The sequence below is a fragment of the Gymnodraco acuticeps genome, unplaced genomic scaffold (assembly GCF_902827175.1).
Source record: "Gymnodraco acuticeps unplaced genomic scaffold, fGymAcu1.1, whole genome shotgun sequence".
Lineage (NCBI taxonomy): Eukaryota > Metazoa > Chordata > Actinopteri > Perciformes > Bathydraconidae > Gymnodraco > Gymnodraco acuticeps.
Genome location: NW_022992150.1, coordinates 832,147 through 854,383, shown reverse-complemented (window position 1 = coordinate 854,383; position 22,237 = coordinate 832,147). Strand labels below are relative to the sequence as shown.

Here is a 22,237-nt window from a genome sequence, read left to right as displayed (position 1 = left end):
GGAAGGAACTTTGGGATTTTAGCTTTTGCAGACCACATGCACACAAACCTACCTTGCCACGGCTCAGACTATTTATTTGATTTGACTTCATACATATTACAACTTATCAATCCCCATGTGAAGGGGCAGATCTAGAGAAGAACAAGCAACATCATGTTATTTAATTCCCACTGGTGATTTTATTCAAAATGTGTGTTTCCCACCTGAAGTAAGCCGTTCCATCATCTGTGTGGAGGACACTCAGGTATACCTGCACAGCAGCAGTGTATCCTTGTTCATTTCCCAAACTCTTTCATTCAATCTACTCGCACTCAGATGAACATCCTCGGTTTTGCATCAGTGTTTTTCTTGCTTTAAGCACTGCAAAAATAAAAAGTTCAAGTTTTCAGCAGGAAAGTTTTAAGACATTGTGTCCCCCAATAAATACCTATAGGAATAGGTCACTGTCCTATATGTTGGAATGAAAATAAAACAGCTTTAAGCATGTTCTGTGGAAATAAAATCAACAGCTTTAAGCATGTTCTGTGGAAATAAAATCAACAGCTTTAAGCATGTTCTGTGGAAATAAAACCATACTTTACATGCTTATGGGTGAAGTATAAAGCCAGATGTCAAATCAATCACACAATCTGCTGCCTTATCTAAATACTACTACATAATAAATACATAGTTTGCATAGTGTGACCAATGCAGTAGAAACAAAATGGCACTTAAAAATAAATATCACAAGTAAAGGAAGTTAGTAGAGTTAAAAGTGGAGTGACTGGTGAAAGAATAAAAACCAATAGACACTGACTGACCCAATCTAGAAACTGGATCTATGCTATCTTCAGCTAGGTTACACACAAATACAAAATAAACTTCTTTTGTGAGCATCAACATGGAAATAAATCTGATCCAATATGAGTTTGAGCTTTGATGTTCTCATTTCAAAATCATTTGGTTCATTGTAACAGTGCTTTTGGTCAATCACTAAAGTATTTGGATAACACAGGGAGCCATTCAAAAACTGAAGCCAGTGTTCATCCACTACATCTTCCTCTTGGGAATCTGCAGAGAAGCTTTGAACAGCAAGAAGCTCTACTCTAGCAGATATTACACCTCAGGGGTTAATAGATGGTCTGCTCCCTAAATCAGAGTTAATCCCCCTACCACCAAAGAATAGGGCTGTACCGAATGTTGTTGATAGGAAGCCATTTTTTCGACAGACGAGTGTCAAGCGAATGCAATGACATATGACCCATTAAAGTGATCTAGTATAATAGTGTTTGGGCAGAAATCAATTTGTGTTATTGTGGTTATATAAATGCAATGTATGACTCTGTTAGACAACATGTTTTATAGATACTGCAATACATTTTGACTTGTGTAGTTATTTGGAATGTTTAGATCAGTCAAAATACATCCGACCCAGCCACAACTGGCATCTACCAATGGTACAATACTAATAACATTAATTTAGTCTAATCTTTATGTGCAAAACTACTGTTTTTAAACAGGATGAATGGAATAAAAAATACAAAAGATACTGAACGTTGCTTTTTCATTTGAATGCCTACGTTTCGATGCTTCGTACTATTCGGTACAGCCCTAACAGAAAGCAAACATTTAACACCCGGAGCACATGAACATGAAGACAGCCTGAATCGATAAAACTCGGTGATATCAGTTTGCCTTCGCCTATTTCTGGGTCCAACTGACGGAATAGATCAATTAAAACATAATGCTGCAGGCGTCATTCGAGCTAAGGGCAGGTCATTAATGCAGAAAGGCATTTAGTTTGTTAACATTCAAAACAACAGAAACTGAACAGTGCTTCTGGTCAGGCCTCAGCGGAAAGCTTTCCAGTCAGAGGACTAAAGCAGCGCCAGCATTGATTGGGGTGGAAGTGATGTTTCCAGCTGACATTTCAGTCGTCTTTTTATAGCTGCTTTTCTGTTATACGTGCTCCGCCTACTCCTGACCACATGCTCCAGAGCAAAGGCATTGTGATTGTTTTCCTCAAACAAAAGGAATAGTGTGTTCAGTGAGGAATCGGTATCTGAAGATGACTCGACCTACAGATAGTGCAACCTGCAAGTGATGACTGCTATAAAAAAAAAGAAGCCTATTAAGGGAGAGAAAAAGCCCCTTCTTACTAAATTCTCTAGAGACAATGAGTCGTTAACACTAAAAGTAACTTTGTCCAGACTTAAGGATAAAAGAGCACCAGTAAATCATATGATAACGCCCCCTCAGCACTCATCAGCAGGCATTACCCAGCCAACTCTCACACAACTTCCCCGACTGACCACTCATCTTCAGCTGTAGATGATCAGGCGGAGGCAGGACAGGAAGGCGCTCGTGGAAGAGCTGGTGATCAGCACAGACAGTGTCAGTCAATTAAAAAAAGAAATTCTACAAGTCTCTGAACAAATCAACAAAAGGGAAGAGGAAGTCCGTAGGAGAGCCGTGCGTCATAGGTTCATCCGTAGGTGTTCGGGCCGTTTGGAGTTCATGGGGTAGGTCTGCTTTTTGTACGGCCCTGCGTTGCGGCCTGAAGGCTGCCTGATGGGAAGCGGCGCAGACACCTCGGAGGAGCCACCGCTGCACGTGTCCATCTGCTCCGCTGCTGACTCCTCCATGGGCTGCTCCACAGGGCGGCCGCTCAGCGGGGGGCCCCGGGGCCAGCAGTCCCCTCCCACAAACTTCAACGGACTGTGGAAGAGGTGAGAAATCATGGTCTGTGATGCAGCAGCTCTTATATGTAAGGTTAGAGGTCAAGCCATCTGTGTTAGGGCTGCACGATTAAGAAACAAATAACTAACGGGATTATTTTTAAGTGATACTGCATTTGCGATATGATTCATAATACTGTAGTGAATTATCTTTTGTAAAAGAGTTTGTGGAATACACATTTGAAATCTTACCTAGAAAAAAATGGAGGCCAAAAATTTAGTTGTAGGTGAAATAAATGGTAATCCTGAAGTTATTCTCTTTTTTTCATATATTAAATAGCTGTTTAGAAGTGTAGTAGTATTGATAAAATCCTAACGCATCCCTAAGTAGGTTTTCTTCTCTAAACAAACCCCATTAAATAAAGTTCAACTGAAGATATAATAAACCGATCCCTACTTATGGACAAACTGTTTACTGCTGCGTATTTGGAAAGGAATTGTTATTTAACCGTCTTATGAGGGCTCTATTTGGATCAAGCTGGCTGCGTTTACAAAGTCAGAAAATGAGTAATCAGGGTTCATACACTTTTTCACCAATGATTTTCAATGCGTTTTCCATGACTTCTCAATGACCTTTACCTAATTTTCCATGACCAAAAAAAAATGACCACTGAAAATGGTTTATTTTAACATGGAACAGGAAAATAAGGTCTGCATATGAAACATGTTGTGCCTGTCTACAACAAATCAAATAGTAGGCTTACTAGCTTCTACACGCTAAAGCAACTGTAGTCAGGGAGGCAGTCTAGTTTTTTTAGGTATGAAAAAGGTGACAAGGATCCGAGCCCCCCGACCCCACGGGATATTGGCTTTAAAATGAGGAATAACAGAGGATTTTAGCAGTCAGAACAACTAAAGCAGCAGGTAATAATAACAGAAACGCTAAAGAGTCACATCTAATAGAAATATATAAAAGCATTTATTTTAATTGTGTAGCAGTCAGTTTATAATTTTGGCAGCACTGTTGAGCATTTTGAAAATTTATTTTCATGCCTCTTAGTATTTTTATAATACTTTTCTACTTTCACTTGAGGAACATTTTGAATGCAGGACTTTTACTGTAACAGAGTATTCCTACACTCTGGTACTTCTACTTTTCCTCAAGTACAAGATCTGAGTACTTCTACTTTTCCTCAAGTACAAGATCTGAGTACTTCTACTTTTACTCAAGTACAAGATCTGAGTACTTCTACTTTTAGTAAGTACAAGATCTGAGTACTTCTACTAAAGTACAAGGTCTGAGTACTTCTACTTTTACTCTAGTACAATCTCTATACTTATACCACCTCTGTTTATAGCCTATGAAAAAAACTATTAGAAAACGAAGGCTAAAGCTAACGTTAGCAGATAGTGACAATGTATGCTAGCTACATCACGCTCTGCTCTGAACACCTGAACGGCCAGTTCGAACAGCTGTTCACCAGCGGCTCAGTCTGTGCCACAGTGACTCCGCACAGTTAACGAACACACTGTAGATAATGTAGCTGACCCTCATCCCGGAGCAGCAGAGTTCAGCCGGCCCGACAGGCAAGAAGACTCGAGCACACAGCTCGCGCTTCATATATTAAAAAATAACACCATGCGCGTCATGATGGCACATAACAGCTCGCGACCGCAGATTATTTCGGCGATTAGATAAAATGTAAATTATATTTGACGCAACTTTAGTTACATTTCCATGACTTTTCCAAAACTTGGGGGAAAATATTGTTTTCCATAACTTTTCCAGGGCCTGGAATTAGCATGTTGAATTTCCATGACTTTTCCAGGTTTTCAATGACCGTACGAACCCTGAGTAATCAATGTGAGAAAGAATTTCTGCTGGTAAAGTCTGAAAATACAGATTCAATGGAACCAGAAAGATTTTTTTTTAAAACGCCGTTACCTCACAGGTGTTCGGGGGCTTCCTGGGAACTTCCTTGGCGAGCGCACCTTTGGCTCGAAAGAGAACTTCTCTTTGACATGTTCCAGCACAGATGGAGCTACGTACGTGAAACCCTGGGGAGGGGGTGGGGGACAAAAACAGAGAGAGGTCTGAGTCCACCTCTTCAAAGAACATCTTTCCAAAAAAACAACCCACAGCTGATGATGAGCAATGAAACGCTGAGTAAACCCTATCATGCAATGTGGTGGAAGAGTGAGTTAAGCTTCCAGGAAAGCTAAGGACTTCACCAGATGGCATGCATTAACAGATTCTCGTAAGACATAACTGTTTTTATGATTGTTTGCTGACAAAACAGAAATAGTAAGGGGCAAGGGTAAAACCCAATGTTCTATTAAACACCCTCCGTCTGCAGATGCTCAATCCAAAAGGATGTTTTCATTAGAGATGATTCAATACACGATTTGTTATTAAATTAGTAAAAACTCTGCCAACACTGACAGAAACACAGAAAGAGTTGCAGTTTGCTGAGAGCTACGACAGTAGGCACTCACCAGGAAGGCTTGATTTGCGCTCTCGCTGAGCGTGGAGTCGTCGGGGCTGTCCACCGGAGTCTGGCTGGTGAACTTGGAGTCAAACTGGCTGACATCATCCGCCGATTGCTGCCAAAAGAAGCAGGTCAGTAAATTGATCGCATGGGTAGTAATCATGTCACTGAGGATGTTGATGCATTGAAAAAACCCTTACCAGGTAGGGTTTGAATGGAGGCTCTACTTTGCGAGCGAGAAGATCGTCCCAGTTTATTTGCCGGAAGAATGGGTGGGCCTTGGAAATACAATGTAAGCAGCAGAGATTTTATACTTCATGATTAGGACAAGGTTAACACGGAAGCATTTCTTCTTACAGATTAATTATATCGTCGGTGTTAACAACCTTCATGCATACAATTCAAACTTTACTTTCAAAGGATGTATTTACCTGGACTTCAGCAGCATCTCCCTGTCCAGCCCCAAGTCGCAACGAGGCATTTCGTTTTAGCAGCTGAAGGAGAAAGAGACTTATTTATCTACTACTCCAAAATGTTAAAAACGGAGAAGAGTAAGCCAGTTTATGTTGCTCACCTTTTTCAGCAGGTCCCTGGCTTCTTGTGTGAGGTAAGGTGGAAGGCTGAGCTTGCATTTTAAGATTTTGTCTATCGTCTTCTTTCGGTTTTCACCAGTGAATGGAGGCTGTGAGAAAGTAGCAGGACAGAAACCACAGTAAGCATAAGTAGCTAATGCTTCTTGACTTAATGAACCTTTGAGTGTGCATTTCTTCAGCGGTGATGCTATGGGATGGATCAGTGTGCACTTACTGCTCCTGTCAGCATGTCATACATAAGAGCGCCTAAACTCCACCAGTCCACTGCTCGGTTGTGTCCGCTCCTCATCAGGATCTCTGGAGCCCTGAGGACGGAGAAAAGAATGAGCACATTCACTACACTGTAGGAATGAGGAAATATGACTAAATGTACATCTGTCTGCCGACATTAATCTGCAGAATCAGCATGATGACTGTGTGACATACATGTACTCAATAGTGCCGCAGAAGGTGTGGGTGACTGTGCCGTCATGGATGGACTCTTTGCATAGACCAAAGTCTGTCAACTTCACGTGTCCTACAAGGAAACAGAGCAAACGTAAGATGGAGATATTGGAGAAAGAATTCCTAAGTGGGAAGGACATTTATCTAGGAGCAAGTTTTTCTAATTTGTTGTGAGTGATCCTTGTGTACCGTTGTTGTTGAGCATGATGTTCTCAGGCTTCAGGTCTCTGTAGATGATGCCTTTCTGGTGCAAGTGACCCATCGCCATGGAGATCTCAGCCAGGTAGAAACTGTAAATACAATTTTTTTTATTGAAAACAGGTTATTCAAATGTCCTTTACTATGACCACTGACTATGTATATTTGGAAATGGTCTGAATACTCCACACTGATCTGCAGTTAAAGTGTTATTCTCAATGTATAGGAATATCACACACCCTTATTTGTTCAGCAGCTTGGTTCATGTAATCACCAGTTCCATCTACAGGCTGTGTTTATACACAACAGCAGACACTGCAGGTGTTTTGTCCCGACTCCAAGTGACCTTCACACTCCCTAACAAACTCCATGCTTTCCACTACAAATCTCCTTAAAATAAGTTGATTGCAACTGTGAATCAGCCAGACACCACAGATCACACTGATCATTTCAGACATCAACTGGCATATCTTTGAGCACCTGGAAAAGCGCTTTGAAATAAATGTATTATTATATCGGACATAACTTGTTCCGTAAAAGTCACTGCGTACATGCATGTTTTTTTTAACAGTGAAAGCTTACTGTTAAATAGGTTTTTGTGCATGTTAATAGTCTGCAAAGGCTAAAACTCAGAAGTTCCCTCCAGAAGGAGTTTCTCTCCCACACTCTCCCCCCTGCCTGAAACGCCTCCATTAGACTCCTTTGTTTTTCCTCCGAGAAAACATGACATCACTATTTATCAAAATACAAATATGAACCTGATAATGAACATAATGAATGCAAAGCTGATAAAACCGTGACTACTACAAAGTCATTTGTCCTGGGAATAGAAGCTGTTTGCAACATTTCCCACTAGTGACAAAAGCCAGATGTTAGTGGGTGTTAGTGGTTAGTGGCTTTGAGTCCGGTGGGAAAGGGGCTTAAGAGACAGATAGCACACTGGGTGTTTGTGATGATGTCCTTACTCTTGCCATTTTGAAATGGTTTAATATTGTAAATAATGTGGGTTGCCTTTAAAATATTGATACAAACACAGGACGTGAATGGAAAGAGGATGAAAAGATTCCGATAGATTTTGATATGACAGGTTTAGACATAACATCCTGAAAAAGGACACTTTAAAAAGAACTCAATCATGCTTTAATTTTCTCGGGGTAAACTCTCTTTGACCACCAGAGATGCTGAGTCAAAGAAAAAAAGAAGGCTGCTGTAATTTATGTCTGTACTAGTGACAGACAAAATAACTCACCATGCTGTGTCTTCCATGAAGATGCCCTCTCTTTCCAGCTGCATAAACAGCTCCCCTCCTGCAGTCAACACATACAAAGTCAGACACACATTTGCACTTTATAGGGAAAAAAACACCCATCCAATGTCTGGCACACACTCAGATTTCCAAACTTATAAAAAGATGGAATATATTTATGACAAAGTGTAGGCAGCCGTGTGTCGGATATGGTGTCGCTCTGCTCACCGCTCAGATACTCCAGGATAAGGTAGAGCTTTCCCCCCGTCTGGAAGGCATAGATGAGGTCCACAATGAACGGGTGCTTCACCTCCTCCAGAATGTTCCTCTCAGCTTTAGTGTGCGCCGTGTCCTTTGCATTACGCACAATCATCGCCTGGTAGGGGACAGCAAAGTACAGGATATGAGAAACTATTCAGGTCAAATCTTTAGCCCCATTAGCTTTTGCAAAGCTTCAACATCAGGTGCAGAGTTCGAGCAATAAAACAGGACACCAGGTAGGTAGCTACAGTCAAGTCTCATTTAGCCAATAGACAGTGTCTTTATCAGAAACCCCAGGCTTCAGGGAATACGGGCAGAGTCTGGGACCGGCTCTGAGGAGGCCGAGGTGAACAGAAGCAGCAGACGGGAAAATGCATCTGCCCTTAGCTTCTGGCTTTACATGCACCAGTATGTCACCAGAAAAGAAACACAGTTAAAGGCATAGTTTGTATTCTTTGAAGTGGGGTTGTGTGAGGTATTTCTCCATAGTCCATGTTATTGTGTGACTTTGGAGAATCCAAACTAAACAAAGTCACACAATAACCCAAATAAACAAACCAATAGAGATGAGGTAGACCATCAACTCTCATGTTCTTCTGTTTTCACTCAATGGAGCATGGGAAACGGCTTCAGTTACCCATTACAAAGGGCTGTCTGACAGTAAGGTAAAGTGGGTCAAATATTTTAAATATAGGGTAAACAGTTTTGATTATTTTTTTGGTGGCAAAAAAACATTTATTACTGCCCCATCCACAGCAGTACACTACTTAGCTTCTAACTTGGAGCCTGCAGACCATCATCTTCTGTAGATTATAAACCAACTATGGATAAGTACCTCATCCTACCCCAATTCAAAAATGTAAAACTATTCCTTTGAAATTGCATTGTGCCTGGGAGTCAATAGAGTATTGAGTTTATGGATTAGATAATGCAGATGCTATTCCTCTCATGCTACACCTCATTATTCTGTATGTACACTATAGGGCAGCTTTAATTGGTGCAAATGAGCATAGCTGTGTAAACCCTCATAAACAATTATATACAATTGAACCCTTCAGCCAAAGCTGAAACAAACATATTCACACACACTCACCTTCTTCAAAACCTTCATGGCAAATATCTTTCCGGAGGTGGCACCCGATACCTTCCGAACCTGAAACACCTGTAAAAATGTACATTGCACTTGAGTATGAAGGAACATATGATGGGAAACCAGAAGTATACATTTTGCCTACTATTGTTGATTATAGAACTTTTTTCCAGATAAGCCACAGAAAATGGAAGAAGAAACTTTAAAAACTGTATAAAAAAACATTGCGCACCCTCCTGCCTGAACAATTCACTACTTTTCCATACCTTCTAAAGCTTTTTCAAATATACTAAATTCAATGTTTAAGACTTTTCAAAATCCAAAAGATAATCTAGAAATAAATATTGGCATCATAGACCAGACATTTTCATGAAAGATTATGTGCAATTATTACCCAAATGAACCCTTCCATTAGAGCCATGTTACATTGTAAGAGGAACATTTAGTGTTAAGTTTGTACTTGTCATGCCAGGAAATAAGATGCCTTACCTTTCCATAGCCACCCTTTCCCAACACTTTTAACAGCTCAAAGCACTCAGGCCTGATCTGCTCTGTTCCCTTGTTTACGCTGTTCTCTGAAATTTCAAACTTCTCACAGTCATCCATGTTACTGGCAAAACAAAGAAATTAAGAAAAGAAGAGGGGGTCACATTTCGAAAACATTTACTCAACATTATTTCAGTGAGACACACAGTAAACAACACTGATCCACAATCTACCAGAAAAAGTTGCTATCTAAGCACTAACATTTATTCAAAACTCCTGAGGATCATTTTCCAGTCAGCCAAATTACATGGTACGCACTTTTACTTGTAGTACTTACAATTCAAAGCCACTGCACTGGTCCATGTATTCACTGAGCTGGCCCTGAAAACAAGAGACCGGACATGTCATGTCAAATACAAGAAGTTATACACAGGTTTTTAATGAAGTGAGTTTATTTCAAAGCCAAATATATAGTCTAAGTGAGTTAATGCGGATTAAGTTAATAGGTTGTTACTAGGCTGGCTAAATAGTCACGAATTTCTCCTTAAATAACAACCTTATTAAAATACCCCCATGTTGGAACCAATAGCTAATAAACGAATGCCCAATTAGGCTAACTAGTGACTTGGCGTTAAGTGGTACATCTAACAGTGTACTCATGTAAACTACAGTTCCGCTAGCATTAGTATGATTTCAGATTGTTGTTGCAGTGAGTTCATATGTGAATTCACTACTCATACGTATAAACTGTGTCAAAGAAGTTTACAAACTAAACATGTGTAATTCATGCTACTAACTAATCAACAGCCCATTATGCTACTGTACATCCTTACAACCAACGAATGCCGATGCAGATGACAATAAACCCACTCACCCCATTGTCGAACATGTAATTAGCTAAGACCGAGGAAATGTAACGTATAACTTTAACCAATGTATGATTCGCTTCTATTTGGCTTTGGTTATGGACATTTCCTGGCGTTATTGGCTATTTTTTCCTGACAACTCATTGCGAACATGGTTGGTAGTTTCACTGCGTTAACATAACGTTATGTGCGGTGACCATAATCCGAGACACACACCAACTTGTCCGCCGTCAACACTTTTAACGTTACTTATTCGGGGATGTGGTTGACTGTTGTCGGTTATAAAAGCTGAACTTTGCTCAGCTATCATTTTTAGAAAATGCAATGTTAATATATTTAAATACATTGTAGTGACTTTTTAATGGAGCACAGCCAGATTCCGCGGGAAAGGGGTGAATGAGGACATGTCCGATAACGGATCCCTGGTTTTAGCATCGCAGGCCTTGTAGCTGCTAGCTAACTAGCTAACGGCGGCGGTGTTAGCCTCAACGTTAACGTAAACTCACCCCGTCCTCAAGTTCGTCGTCAGAGACGTTCTCATCCGGTTGATCCAAATCGATGTCGAAAACCCCTGCCATGGCTGCGGTACTTCCTTTGACGTTTAATCCAAAAACACAGTCCCGGTCCCCCGCCTCATGGGAGAGCCATCACCGTTACAACCGGCTAGAGCAGAAAGCATGGGCTAACATCCAGCTAACCAAAACAAGACGAGGACCCAGCGGCAGATAAAGCCTCTAGTGTCGGCCACCGGGATTTACGGCTCGGGGTGGCTTGGAGACCTAAAATATGAGTGGAGAATTGACAACTTGCAATTTCTAAAGAAGGGACATTTGATCTTAAAATGATTCAAAAGCATATAAGCATATATCTAATATTTGTAATATGTAATGTAAATCCATTTGAGCTCTCGGAAAAGCGCTCTAATACAAATGTATTATTATTATTATTATTATGTAAATCAGCTAACCTTTAATACAAATAAAAAAACGACCTTTCCTCACTCAGAAAATAAACTCTGTTGTTTTCAGAGCAAGTCAAACTTGTACCAGATGAGTTTCATGTCATAAACTACATTTTGTACATACAAACCTGGAGCTCCTTACGGTTCCTAAATCCTTTAATAGAGGAATCATTTAAAGTTATTCATAAACTACTCATAATCTGATTTCAGTTGTCTAAACGTGCTACTGTTGTTATTAAATCCCCAATTGATTTTTTTGACATTGGCAATTACATTTTTAACAGAATAAATGATGAATGATTGTTAGTCACAGGTTTTAATTCACCTGGACTAAGATGGTGTGTCAACAACCAGTTTCTCCAGTTCAGTGTTGGAATGAGGAATTGTACAGCTAATCTGAAATCTGGTGTCACAATGATCAACTGTGGATAACAAGACTTTATAAATAAAGCACAGATTATGCAACATGTTACAAAATGCAGATACACACACTGGCAAATTGTGTATACAATATTTATTTATTCTGTAGTGTGTTCATTTGGTTAAATCCTTATTCTATATTTCTGACACAGAGCGGTGATCACTGACATACAAAGCAGGAACACCAGCAAATATTTCGATTATGGTATTACTATTTTTTTGTTACAATGAAAAATGTTGAGAAGATTATACAAAACTCTTCATATCTCATTGGTTTGAACAGATGTTTTAGAACTTATCTAAGATGCAGCTGAATTTATTGGCTGCTGAGAGGATGCACAACAGGCCTTCGTCACAAAGGTCATCTTGACATGTCACAGTAGGAAAAGCACACATAGGCCTATAAATAACAACATGAACGATTGATGCAATGTTTTCCCTGTCTGTGTCATGATTTTGCTATTACACATGCTGGCTCATTCACATGAGAGCTTCTTGGGACACATGAATATAACCATCATTTATGTTTGTACCTGTGCTTTCCCAACTGTGACAGGTCAAAACGGCTGTAATAAAATGAAATGATATTTGGCTTTACACTGTCAGAGGTTAAGTGTCATCATCATAGTCACATTTCTGTAGTTCACTGCAGGGTCTGTCTACGACAGCCTTTACTCACCAGTAGGGGGCAGCGAGGAAAAGGAAATCCTCTCCAGGGAGTGAAACTTTTTTATTTTTACTATATCTGCTGATAGCTTCACTTTTTTCATCTTGATGCAGAATGGGTATTTCCAATCCTCATGTGCTCCCTCATCAATTTCTCTTTTTCTTCCTTTGAGAGAAATATCAAAGTGCGATAAGGTTGACTCATTCTTTTATTTGTTCTCAATGTCCAAACATGAATGATGTTCTTTTTTATAGCCAATATGTTTTTTGGGGAAAAACACATCAGAAATAGATTGTTTAAGCCTAGTAATGCAATTTGCTTTCATATTGTATAACAATTTGTTTTTAATGTGTTGGCATTTAGATGCTTATATACTTTTAAAAATATTCAATTGCCATTTTTAACAGAAACAAAAAACACAATTAGTAGCACTTACAAGGTTTAGCCTATTTGAAGCTAATGCACTGGCACTTACGATGAAGTGAATGATACCTGCATGTTTCTTGCTGTTCTGAGTTCGTGTGGTTAATTGCTCTTACCTGTATTGTAAGTATCTTTGGATAAAAGCGTCAACTACATAAAATCTAATGTTATGTAATGTAATATTGTGGGGGTCTGCCTGAAACATCCTCCCTCCCTGCAGGGCAGCGTTACTTTGAACGCTGCCTCAATTCCATCTGATAGTTTGTTTCCCTTCACTGCCCTATGATCAAAACCAGCTGCAGCTTTTCTGTGTGTGTTCTCTGTTTTGTTTAGCTCTGTTTATGTTGACAAAAGAACAGACTCACTGTTAGAGAGCTCTGTTGTGGGTCTGTGTGATGACTTGAGGTCACTATTGTGATCATTCAACATCACTTTGCATTTCAACTCGCTGCGCTATGCTCTTGTGTTTGGACTTTGTCAATATGGAAGGTCATTCATTTAAATATGAGGTTGAAAGCTATCGGCAATTTTATTTTTTCTTTGTTTTGTTTTTTAATGCATGCGCCTGGTGTTTACCGCAGGACACAAACATACATAATGCCGATGTTCTTTGTGGGGACAAAAAGTACAGAACAGTGTCATATCTGTTTGTATGATGCCCTGTAAATGCTACAAAACTTTTGAAATGGCAGGTGTTGTACAGCAGTCTGTCATTGACACAAATTATCGCAATAGATGAGTAAGCAACGTTTTAAAAGCCATATATCTTAGCATAAATTAGTCCCTGTCACCCCTGAATAATATATATACTTGTGGAAAGCTCAGCCATCGCATACACATTATGTCAGCTGTACTGGATTATGGCGATTTTAACCTAAATGTCTAAACCAACAAACCAAACCGAACAATGGGGTAACTGGAACTGAAGTTCTGTTGCATAACCATACATATCAATGTATATCTTTTTGAGTTCAAATCAAAGTTACTGGTGTTTGGAATTACGCAATGAGCTTAAAAAGTTATTTTAAAGATGGTGTCTAGGTTTGCAGGGATTTCTGAGTGCTTCTAATTTATTTGTTGTTTTGTCTGTCTGACTGTTTGTCTGACTGCCTTTTGTTTTTGTTTGTTTGTACTCCTGTTTTCTTTGTAAAGCGACCTTGGGTCCCATGAAAGGCGCTATACAAATCCAAGCTATTATTATTACTATTATTATTATTTAATGACTGCTGATAATAGGTCCGACAGACAAAAGGAAAGGCTCAAACTAAAATGTGAGTCATGATTAAAATCAATTGAAAAAAAACTAAAATATTAATGATGAGCCAGAAACATTTACTTACTATGCATTTATTTATTTAATTGTTCCAAAATGTTCTGGCAGCAATGGGCTTCCGTACCATTGACTATTGCATAAAAGAGTAGGTGGATTTCCTTCAAAAAACGTAATTTCCCTCAAGATACTCGAATTTGATTGGATTAGGAAAGAGTCAACTGATGTATCTATTTAATTGAGGACTTCCGGAAAGATAACAAAAAAAAGAATGGGACATATATGTCTGCAGAGTCCATTTTAGGTATTGAAAGAATGAATGTCTGTGGGTGTAAATGATAGACACCTATAATCACAGATGCTGCTCATCTGTTGAATGCAATTATAGATGTGACATATAAAGTGTAGCGTATGAAGTATTTCTGGTAAAAGTCCTTACGTGGAAGACGAGTGCTGAAGAGCCTGGAGCACAGTGTGTTTGTTGTGCAGGGTGGCAGGGATGCGTCTGGTTGTGTTTGCTCTCTGTGGTTGTGTGCAGCACGTTAATGGGCACGTTCATACAACCGCGCTGCGTGTGGTAAACAGACCTCATGCAGAGTATGTGGACCGGACTAAAATTAGCTCAGATTTCGATGCCATAAAGGCTGAGAGCTTAACTTGGTAATAGTAATGTTATATGTTTTTGAAGCGGGTATATAGACACAGAGGATACTGCGGTGTGTGTATTTTGGTTAACATCTGAGCAAAATGGTATATATTTTCTTTGCTATAAATGTCAAACATGGTCCATTAACATGTGCTTTAAAATGCTAACATCCTGCCCATTATGGGGCACCCCCCCTTGACTTTTTTCTTTTGTGTAGCTATGAGATTGAGAGTTTTGTTTTGAGTGAAAATTCTCAAACTGTGTGCTTTACAGAAGAAGAATCAAGCTGTTTAAGAAACGGTGTTTGCTGTATATTTTAGAATTGACTTTAAAGTTATTTTACTTGTTGATAAAGCTTTAAAGGACCTCCCTACATCAGAGATCTTGTTTATTTTTGTTTTACAGCTAGAACACTAAGCTCTCCCACTGCTTTCGTTTTAACTCTTGCTCATGTGACCCATGAAAGTAGCTATGAGTTCTGTTTTACGCCTCTAAAATGGAGCTCACTCTGCTGCCTCTGGTTATCAGAATGGCAAACTCTGTATTTAAAAAAAAGGAAATCGAAGAACAATCTTTTTAATCTGGCTTTTAATTATACTATGAATAAATCGTATAGACTTAGTTTTAAATGTTATTTCTTACTGATGGATTTTTCTATATTTATTTATTTTCAACATTTTATTGTCTTATTTTGAAGGAATAGTATGTTATATACCTTTTTAAAGTAAATGGTCTGCAAAGGCTAACATCCCAAAGTGTCTCTCTCACAGTCCATCCACCACCTGCATTTGCATTTATGTTTGCTGTTTGCAGTGCTCAATTTGCATGTGCAACAGAATAAGGCAGACCACACTTTCCCTGCATTGGAAGCTGCTTGGAAGGCAGAGTGAAGCATTCTTGAGTAATATTTCAGAGATGGCATCATGTCATGACACAGAGGCCTGCGTTGACATGTGTGCTGTGCTTTAAAAAGTTGCACTCAGCGCCTCAGGATCAAATGTACTGCGGAGGAGTCCATACTGTCAGGTTGAAGCATTCCAAAGGTTTACACAGCTCCATCCTCTCACATCAAAGGGATCTCTCTGAATGTGTGTGTTGGAGTGTTGGTACATTTCTAGAATTGCACGCCCACTCCACTCTCAGGCCGGCTGCTGCTGTATGAGCTTTACAGCTTCACGACAGCAGTTTCCTCCCCTGCGTGTTTACGACACACCTGAATGACGCAGTTTCCTTTTCAAACCTTTAGGGAGGGACGCCAAGTGTAGGGAGAAGCATGACTAGCCATTATGCAGGTTTATGATTCCTAGGTCTTGTTTTGACATGTAGTCGCATAAAGAGAAAAAGATTTAGAGCCCATTTCTGTCTGAAGCACAGAACAAAATGATTTTAAATGGCAGAGCTCTTCCACTTTTAAATTATGATATAATCCAAAATATTCAGTTCTTCAAAGTAGAGTGTAATATTCTTTTATTTTGAGAAATGTATTTACTTTATATTTTTGTATATTTACATTTCTTTATTTTTTTTACAAGTTCTATATTTGCAACTTTTTTCCCAACTTAATTCCTCTTACTGTGTTTAGGTATGCACCATTTTACACCAGAGCAAATTCCTTCAAACTGTAAATATACTCACCAATAAACCTGATTCCGAGTTGTTTGTGACGACTTTGGACAAAATATTCCCTGATCTTTTCCTTTGTAAGCATTTTTCATTCAAACAATCAATGCCAGACAAAACATAAATGCGTTCGTAGAATTCTCCATTTCTAAAGTACAACTTCAAACCTGACTTGGATCGTAGTGTTGACTTTTTGGGAAAAGAGTAGGCGGGAGATCTTCAGATGTGCATGTTTTGTCCCGGTGTTACCACCTGGCAGCAGGCCTTCGGTGGCCTCCATGTTGGCACGGTGTGGGCAGCAGCAGCAGATGATCCTCTGTTGAAATATCCACACATCTTTTATTGGGACACACTGCAGGGACATGTGTTCTGATGTGTCCAATTCACTCTGAGAAGCAGTACATCTTTAGACAGCAGTGCTTTGAATGATACGGTTGTATAAATCACACAGGAACAGAGTCAAGCCAAGATCCTGTTGCTACGTTTAGTTAGACACTCTATCTAGTGATGTGCTTCACATGAGAGCAGTAATAAGTCTCCTCTCAGATGGAGTGATTTATGAAGAGTCTTAGGTGCTGATAAGCTCGTTTGATCTTAGCATGCCAAAGCCACAATAAAGGAAACAAAGGCTTTTGGAGCCAGGGCTTTACAGTAACCACAGTTATGATGAGGGTGTGCGTATTAAAGCATGTATGTGTGAAGAGATATCCACACACAGAAAGCTGACAAGGATTTTAGTTTGCCCCTCTTGGGCTCATGGTATGGCCAATCTAGCTTAAAGCGTTTTTTTGGTAATGGTTAATACATTAAATAAAAGTAAAAGGTATGTGACTGAAGTATAATACAAGTGTAATACACACTTTCGTACAGTGACTGCTGACTGACTTACCTCACCTACTCTGTGTTAACAAACTTTATAATCTGCCTTATTCTTATGTATGCCATGGATGTGTATTATTTGATTTAGTTAACATGTGCTTGCCTCCTTATGTTAGCATATTTATTGTATTTGCCATTTTATCTGCACTGTGCCTATGATTTAACAATGTAATATTCCCATTGTTAGACGTATAAAAGGATTTCTGATACTAAATGTAAACTATTAAGTTGGCTATATGAAATGAAAACATGGTCCTATTTTTTTGTGATTAAAATACCAAGGAAAAATAGTGAGTTTCTTTTTATATTATACAGAACTACTGTATAGTGAAAAGTTATCATGAAAATTTTGAATTTTGGAGTAAAAAATAAATCCTATTAAAACAAACGTTTCATTTAACAGAGCAGAATCCTTAGGTGCAGGGTGTTTTTGTCGGAGTCCAGTTTGTCAATCTCATTGAATGAGGCGTAGAAACCACGGTATTCAAATAGTATCAATGCGATTTATTACATTTTCGAAAAAAAGTGAGTTGTTATGTGCTTCTTATTATCAACTAATACAACGTAATTGTGTATCTTCATACCTTAAAATATGATTTCATCACAATGAACCACTCAAAGAAAGTAAACTATTGAATTATTGTCCAGCTCTTTGCCCCTCGTGGTATTATTCTGTTATACTCTGATACTGTATCATCTCTCATTCTCAATAAGTTGTGGTATAACAAATAAATAAAAGAAGAGGGTTATTCTGGGTGATGTATCCATAAAGTCTCTTTCCTTTAGTAAGCATATTTCTCTGTAGCATTCCCATATGTCTCCCTGAAGTCTATACCCACAAAAACAATGGACATTAATGTGATTTTGAATAAAAAAAAGAGAGGATAATAATCCACTTGGTCAGCATAATTTAATGAGACAGAGTGTGAAAGGAACTAAGTGGATAACCAAACGCAGAGTGGGTGGTGGATGGAGTCAGTGATATTTCAGCTTCCCTGGGTGGTAAGGGAGGGTGACAGAGGGGGGTGGTGTGTGTGTGTGGGGAGGGGGGGGGGGGGGGGGGGTTGAGAGGGTCAGTAATTAAACCAGCGCCACCAGATTTAACTAGTATATGTAAAGCATATGGAGAGATCAGAGCGAAAGAGAGGAAGGACACAAAGCAGCGTCATTATTTTAATATCAGTCCCCCAGCCTGTTTGGACAGGCAGGATTTGCAAGATGGGTTTTTCAGCCAGAGCCTGGGGGCAGGGTGGGGTGCGGTGCGGTGGAAATAGTCGACTTCGTGGTACTCAGGGTGTGGCTGCTCTGGGAACAGTTCTCCTTTCAACAGGGGAAATCTCAGCACAGGTCACATCCCACCTCAGGACACCAGATGAAACTGCATGTCAGCTTCCTGTTGTCTCCTTCATTTACTTCATGATCAGCGACCTGAACTAAGGTCACAGATACCTGAGCCATACCATCATAAGAACAACGTAAACCAATGTATATATTGTTTAATGATTTATATAAATGATTATAAATGACACTTATAAAACACATTTTTTAAATATTATTTATTTGAAATGATTCATTATACTTTATGAATATTACGTATATTTTTCACTTAGTATGCAATAATAGGTTAGGGTTAGTTTTTCATAGATATTTGTTGTATAGTTGTATTCGATTTTTTGTATATTTGTATTTCTTTTAATTGTTTTTCATTGATTTCATATTTGCTGCTTTATACCTCTTACTGTGTTTATGTATGCATCATTATACCCCAAAGCTAGTTCCTTTTATGTGAACACTTATTTGTCATACAAACTGTTTCTGTTTATTATTTTTTGGAAAATGTTCAAATGGAAGAAACATTTTGCACAAAACACACCAATAAGAAAATGTCCATGTTATAATTACTTACTTATACAAATTCTAGTTTATGGTCAAAGTGTTGACTTTAATTTCATCTTTAATTTGTCACATGAGCATAGCTATATCCACAACTCACAGCAAATGCTTAACTTGGAATCTGAAATGGAGATGATGTCAGTGTGGAGAGAGCAAATTAGTAACGTGATAAGCGTTGGAAGTGAAACATTAGACGTGGAATCGGAGTTGTGATGGACCCAGAATCCTGACTGACCCTGCTTCTCGGCTGACATGTGAGATTCTTCGGAGGCCTGAGGGTCAACACCGGCCCAGCGTGGTCAAGACTGATCACATAATGAACACAACACCAATTCTCTTTTCATCAGACTTTATTTATATTGAAAGCACATGAAAGAAACATTACATACAAACCTTTTAAATAACTCAGTTACAGCGATGAATTAGTTCGGAAAGAGAGGCACACACACGGAGATATAAACAGAATATCTAGACAAATGCACAAACACATTCAGAAAGGCAAGCCAAAAAGGGGGGCTCCCTTATGGAACAGGACATTCTGAAACTGCCAAGAAAAACACTCTTCGAGCCAGAAGCCGTTCCAGCCTTATCAAATGATTTAGTTTTTATGACCAGGAAAAAGTGATTTTGCTTTGTTCTAGAAAAAAAAAGAAAAGAAAACTGAGGCTTTGCTGCAAAAGTGTCCGCTGGTCAAGCAAACATTTTCAGCTTCGTGTAATTACCAATTTGTGGCCCTTAGAAAAAGAGGCTCAAAGGAGTTGTTCCAATAAAACAGCAGCCTCCTAAAAAAAAAAGTGTGTGTGTTGAGCAACAGAAGAAAGTTCTCAGTTAGAGAGAAGAGGGAAGTGTAAAAGGGAAGGGGAGGGCACTGCGTGTACCATACCTAGAGCTGGGTGTCACAATGTGATGTGTTGCAATAAGGTGTGTACTGTCTGGATTCTCTGGAAATTCAAGAGGACAGAGCCAACACACACACACGTATATGTAGAGAAGTACACCATTGACATCACTACATCTGCATTTGCAAACATGCCAAAACACAGTTCCCCACATAAAAACCCTCACGGACGTCAGCATGGAGGAAATAAACACTAGACCCAAGCGGTTGGGATAAAAAAAGGGAAGCGACATTGCAGCGCACACCTCTAAATGGGAACTGATGCTAACTGATAAATGACAATAACAGAAGGAGGACAAAAACAGGATGCTGGTCAGATGAAAGAGCCCGAAATGTCAGACAGCCTACAGACTGTTGTCGCCTTGCAACGTTAACAGCCAACACCAGTCTGATAAGCTATCTGACAGGCCGGGAGCGTGACTGAGACGGACGCATGTACAGAAACCACAATGAAAAAAATAAATCCTGATCCGACTTACCATAACAGGAGAAAAGAGGAGATGTGAGTGGAGCTGGTGCAGAGCGCAGGGTTCAGCCTGCTCAACAGTGCCCCTCTGTTTTGAATCTACGCAAGTGATTCGTCTCCTGGCGCTGTGACTGGAGCGGTGCAACGAGTTCATTCGAAGGTTCAGCTGAGGTAACGGCACAGACGCTTTTCACTGTGCGCTTGAGGTTTTTTTTTCTTCCTCTCCCTCCTGCTTGCTCTAGCGCCCACTGTGCTCAGTCCAGCGTAGCACAGCAGCGGCACAGAGACGGAGGAGTGAAAAGCACATTTCTCCGGCAATTACAAAAAAAAAAGAAGGAGGTGAATAAATGGGAGAGCCAGCTGTATTATCCGACAAGCAAAAAAATATAAAAATGCTATTGAGATGCTCTTGAGTTGTCAAACATGAGCTCGCTGTCCACATCGAGGTAAAAAGGATTTAAAGGAACGCTGGAGACAAAGAAAAACACTCACCCTGACACACACTGTCTCTAAGTTAAAGGAGCAGCCGCTATCTGCTATAGGAAGACTTCCAGGCAGACACAGTCTATTAGTGGAGCGCAATCTGCTTTAATCCATAAAAGATAAAAGGGAGAGCAACAAATGTGGCAGCCACGCAAACGCCTATCTCTCTCTCTCCCCCCCCCCCTCGGCTCCCCGTCTCACACACAGGCACGCGCACATAGTGGCAGATCTGATTCAATATATGAATGCATCTGGTGAAGTGGCCCCGGGCTGACTCATGTGCTCTCTTCCTGGAAGCAGAACAATAACGGCAGACAAAGAGACCAGCAGGGGGATTCAGGGCCGATTTATCATTCCTCGTCCAAAAGTACCTTGGTGGGCTTTACTGCGCGGACAATAGAAGAGGTGGTCCTCCAAAGAACCGTGAAACATTGGTTAACATCTCTACAATACAGTGACTTAGAGCTCTAAAATACGACACCATCATAAAGTCTTATCTTACCACGGATAATACTGCATAACAACTCTACAGTACTCTTCCTAATAATCAGATAACACATCATTATCTTATTGAACGAAAAAAGTAGCGCTGAATTTACAGAACATTCACGGCGCAACAAAAGAAAGCTTACTCAAAAAATAGGAATTAAAGAGACTCCATGGACAAATAATGTTCTTCTAGTGCAGCTTAAGGCCTCACTGGGAAATGACTGCCTACTTCTCACGTGCTCAAAGTGCCGACATGAACTACTCACGACAAGAAAACCTACCTTACAACTGCTGAAACACTACCAAAAGCAAAGCCTGGAAAAACAAGTCCAAGATCAACATGTTGCTACAGCAACACCACAGGAACTAGATGCAGCGCCTCAGATAATGGTGGCTTGTCAGCTGAAATGAGTCGGGGGGTTTGGGGAGAGCTTCTGAAGTTGATGCTTGGCAGTGATGGCTATCTGGCCTTCACTCCGTCTTGCCCTCCGAGTGTTTCCCCGGCTGCCTGCGCTGGCTGTAGCTCTGGGCCATGGAGTTGACAATGGAGCAGACAAAGAAGCATACCATGATGACCACAACCTTCTCGAAGAGCCACGGCAGCCAGCTCTCCTCCTGCCAGGAAACCACAGCGAGAACAGAGAGAGAGAGAGAGAGGAGCTCGGTCAGTAAGTTTAGTGCCCCCCCCTCTTCACCCCACACCCTGCTATCCCCTCTGCTCCTGATGCTGTAGGCTAGGTGGGGATCCAGCTCCATGTGCAGGACAGATAGAGATCAGGGGTAATAAAACAC

The 22,237-nt window shown here is 40.0% G+C and overlaps 2 protein-coding genes across 4 annotated transcripts in view; both read right to left on the bottom strand.

The window, feature by feature from the left end:
* Positions 1-58: 58 nt before the first annotated feature.
* On the bottom strand, positions 59-11,077 carry rps6kb1a (ribosomal protein S6 kinase b, polypeptide 1a). 2 transcript variants are annotated; one of them, XM_034204156.1, is made up of 15 exons: positions 10,837-11,077; positions 9,802-9,845; positions 9,468-9,588; positions 8,982-9,050; positions 7,856-8,003; positions 7,631-7,688; positions 6,373-6,473; positions 6,166-6,256; positions 5,954-6,044; positions 5,721-5,828; positions 5,578-5,640; positions 5,347-5,424; positions 5,154-5,261; positions 4,603-4,715; positions 59-2,697 (listed from the first exon to the last, which is right to left on the bottom strand). In XM_034204156.1, exons 1-15 carry the CDS (start codon positions 10,906-10,908, stop codon positions 2,457-2,459), a joined length of 1,506 nt encoding a protein of 501 aa, XP_034060047.1. In that variant the 5' UTR covers positions 10,909-11,077; the 3' UTR covers positions 59-2,456. The 2 variants fall into 2 exon arrangements, with proteins under 2 accessions (XP_034060047.1, XP_034060048.1); XM_034204157.1 differs by having other exon boundaries at positions 9,468-9,553; positions 10,837-11,059.
* A 5,232-nt stretch (positions 11,078-16,309) lies between these two features.
* The window catches only part of LOC117538471 (vacuole membrane protein 1-like), a 74,841-nt gene continuing 68,913 nt past the window's right edge, over positions 16,310-22,237 (bottom strand). Inside the window, exons 11-12 of one of the 2 annotated variants that reach the window (XR_004567859.1) lie at positions 20,487-22,060; positions 16,310-16,653 (exon numbers count right to left, since the gene is read on the bottom strand). Coding sequence is in view for 1 of the 2 variants with exons in the window: in XM_034204193.1 (XP_034060084.1) it covers positions 21,917-22,060 (144 nt within the window). In the remaining variant the exon portion in view is untranslated. Of the gene's footprint in view, positions 16,654-19,441; positions 22,061-22,237 lie in introns of those variants that run through there. The other variant, XM_034204193.1, reaches the window with a different exon arrangement.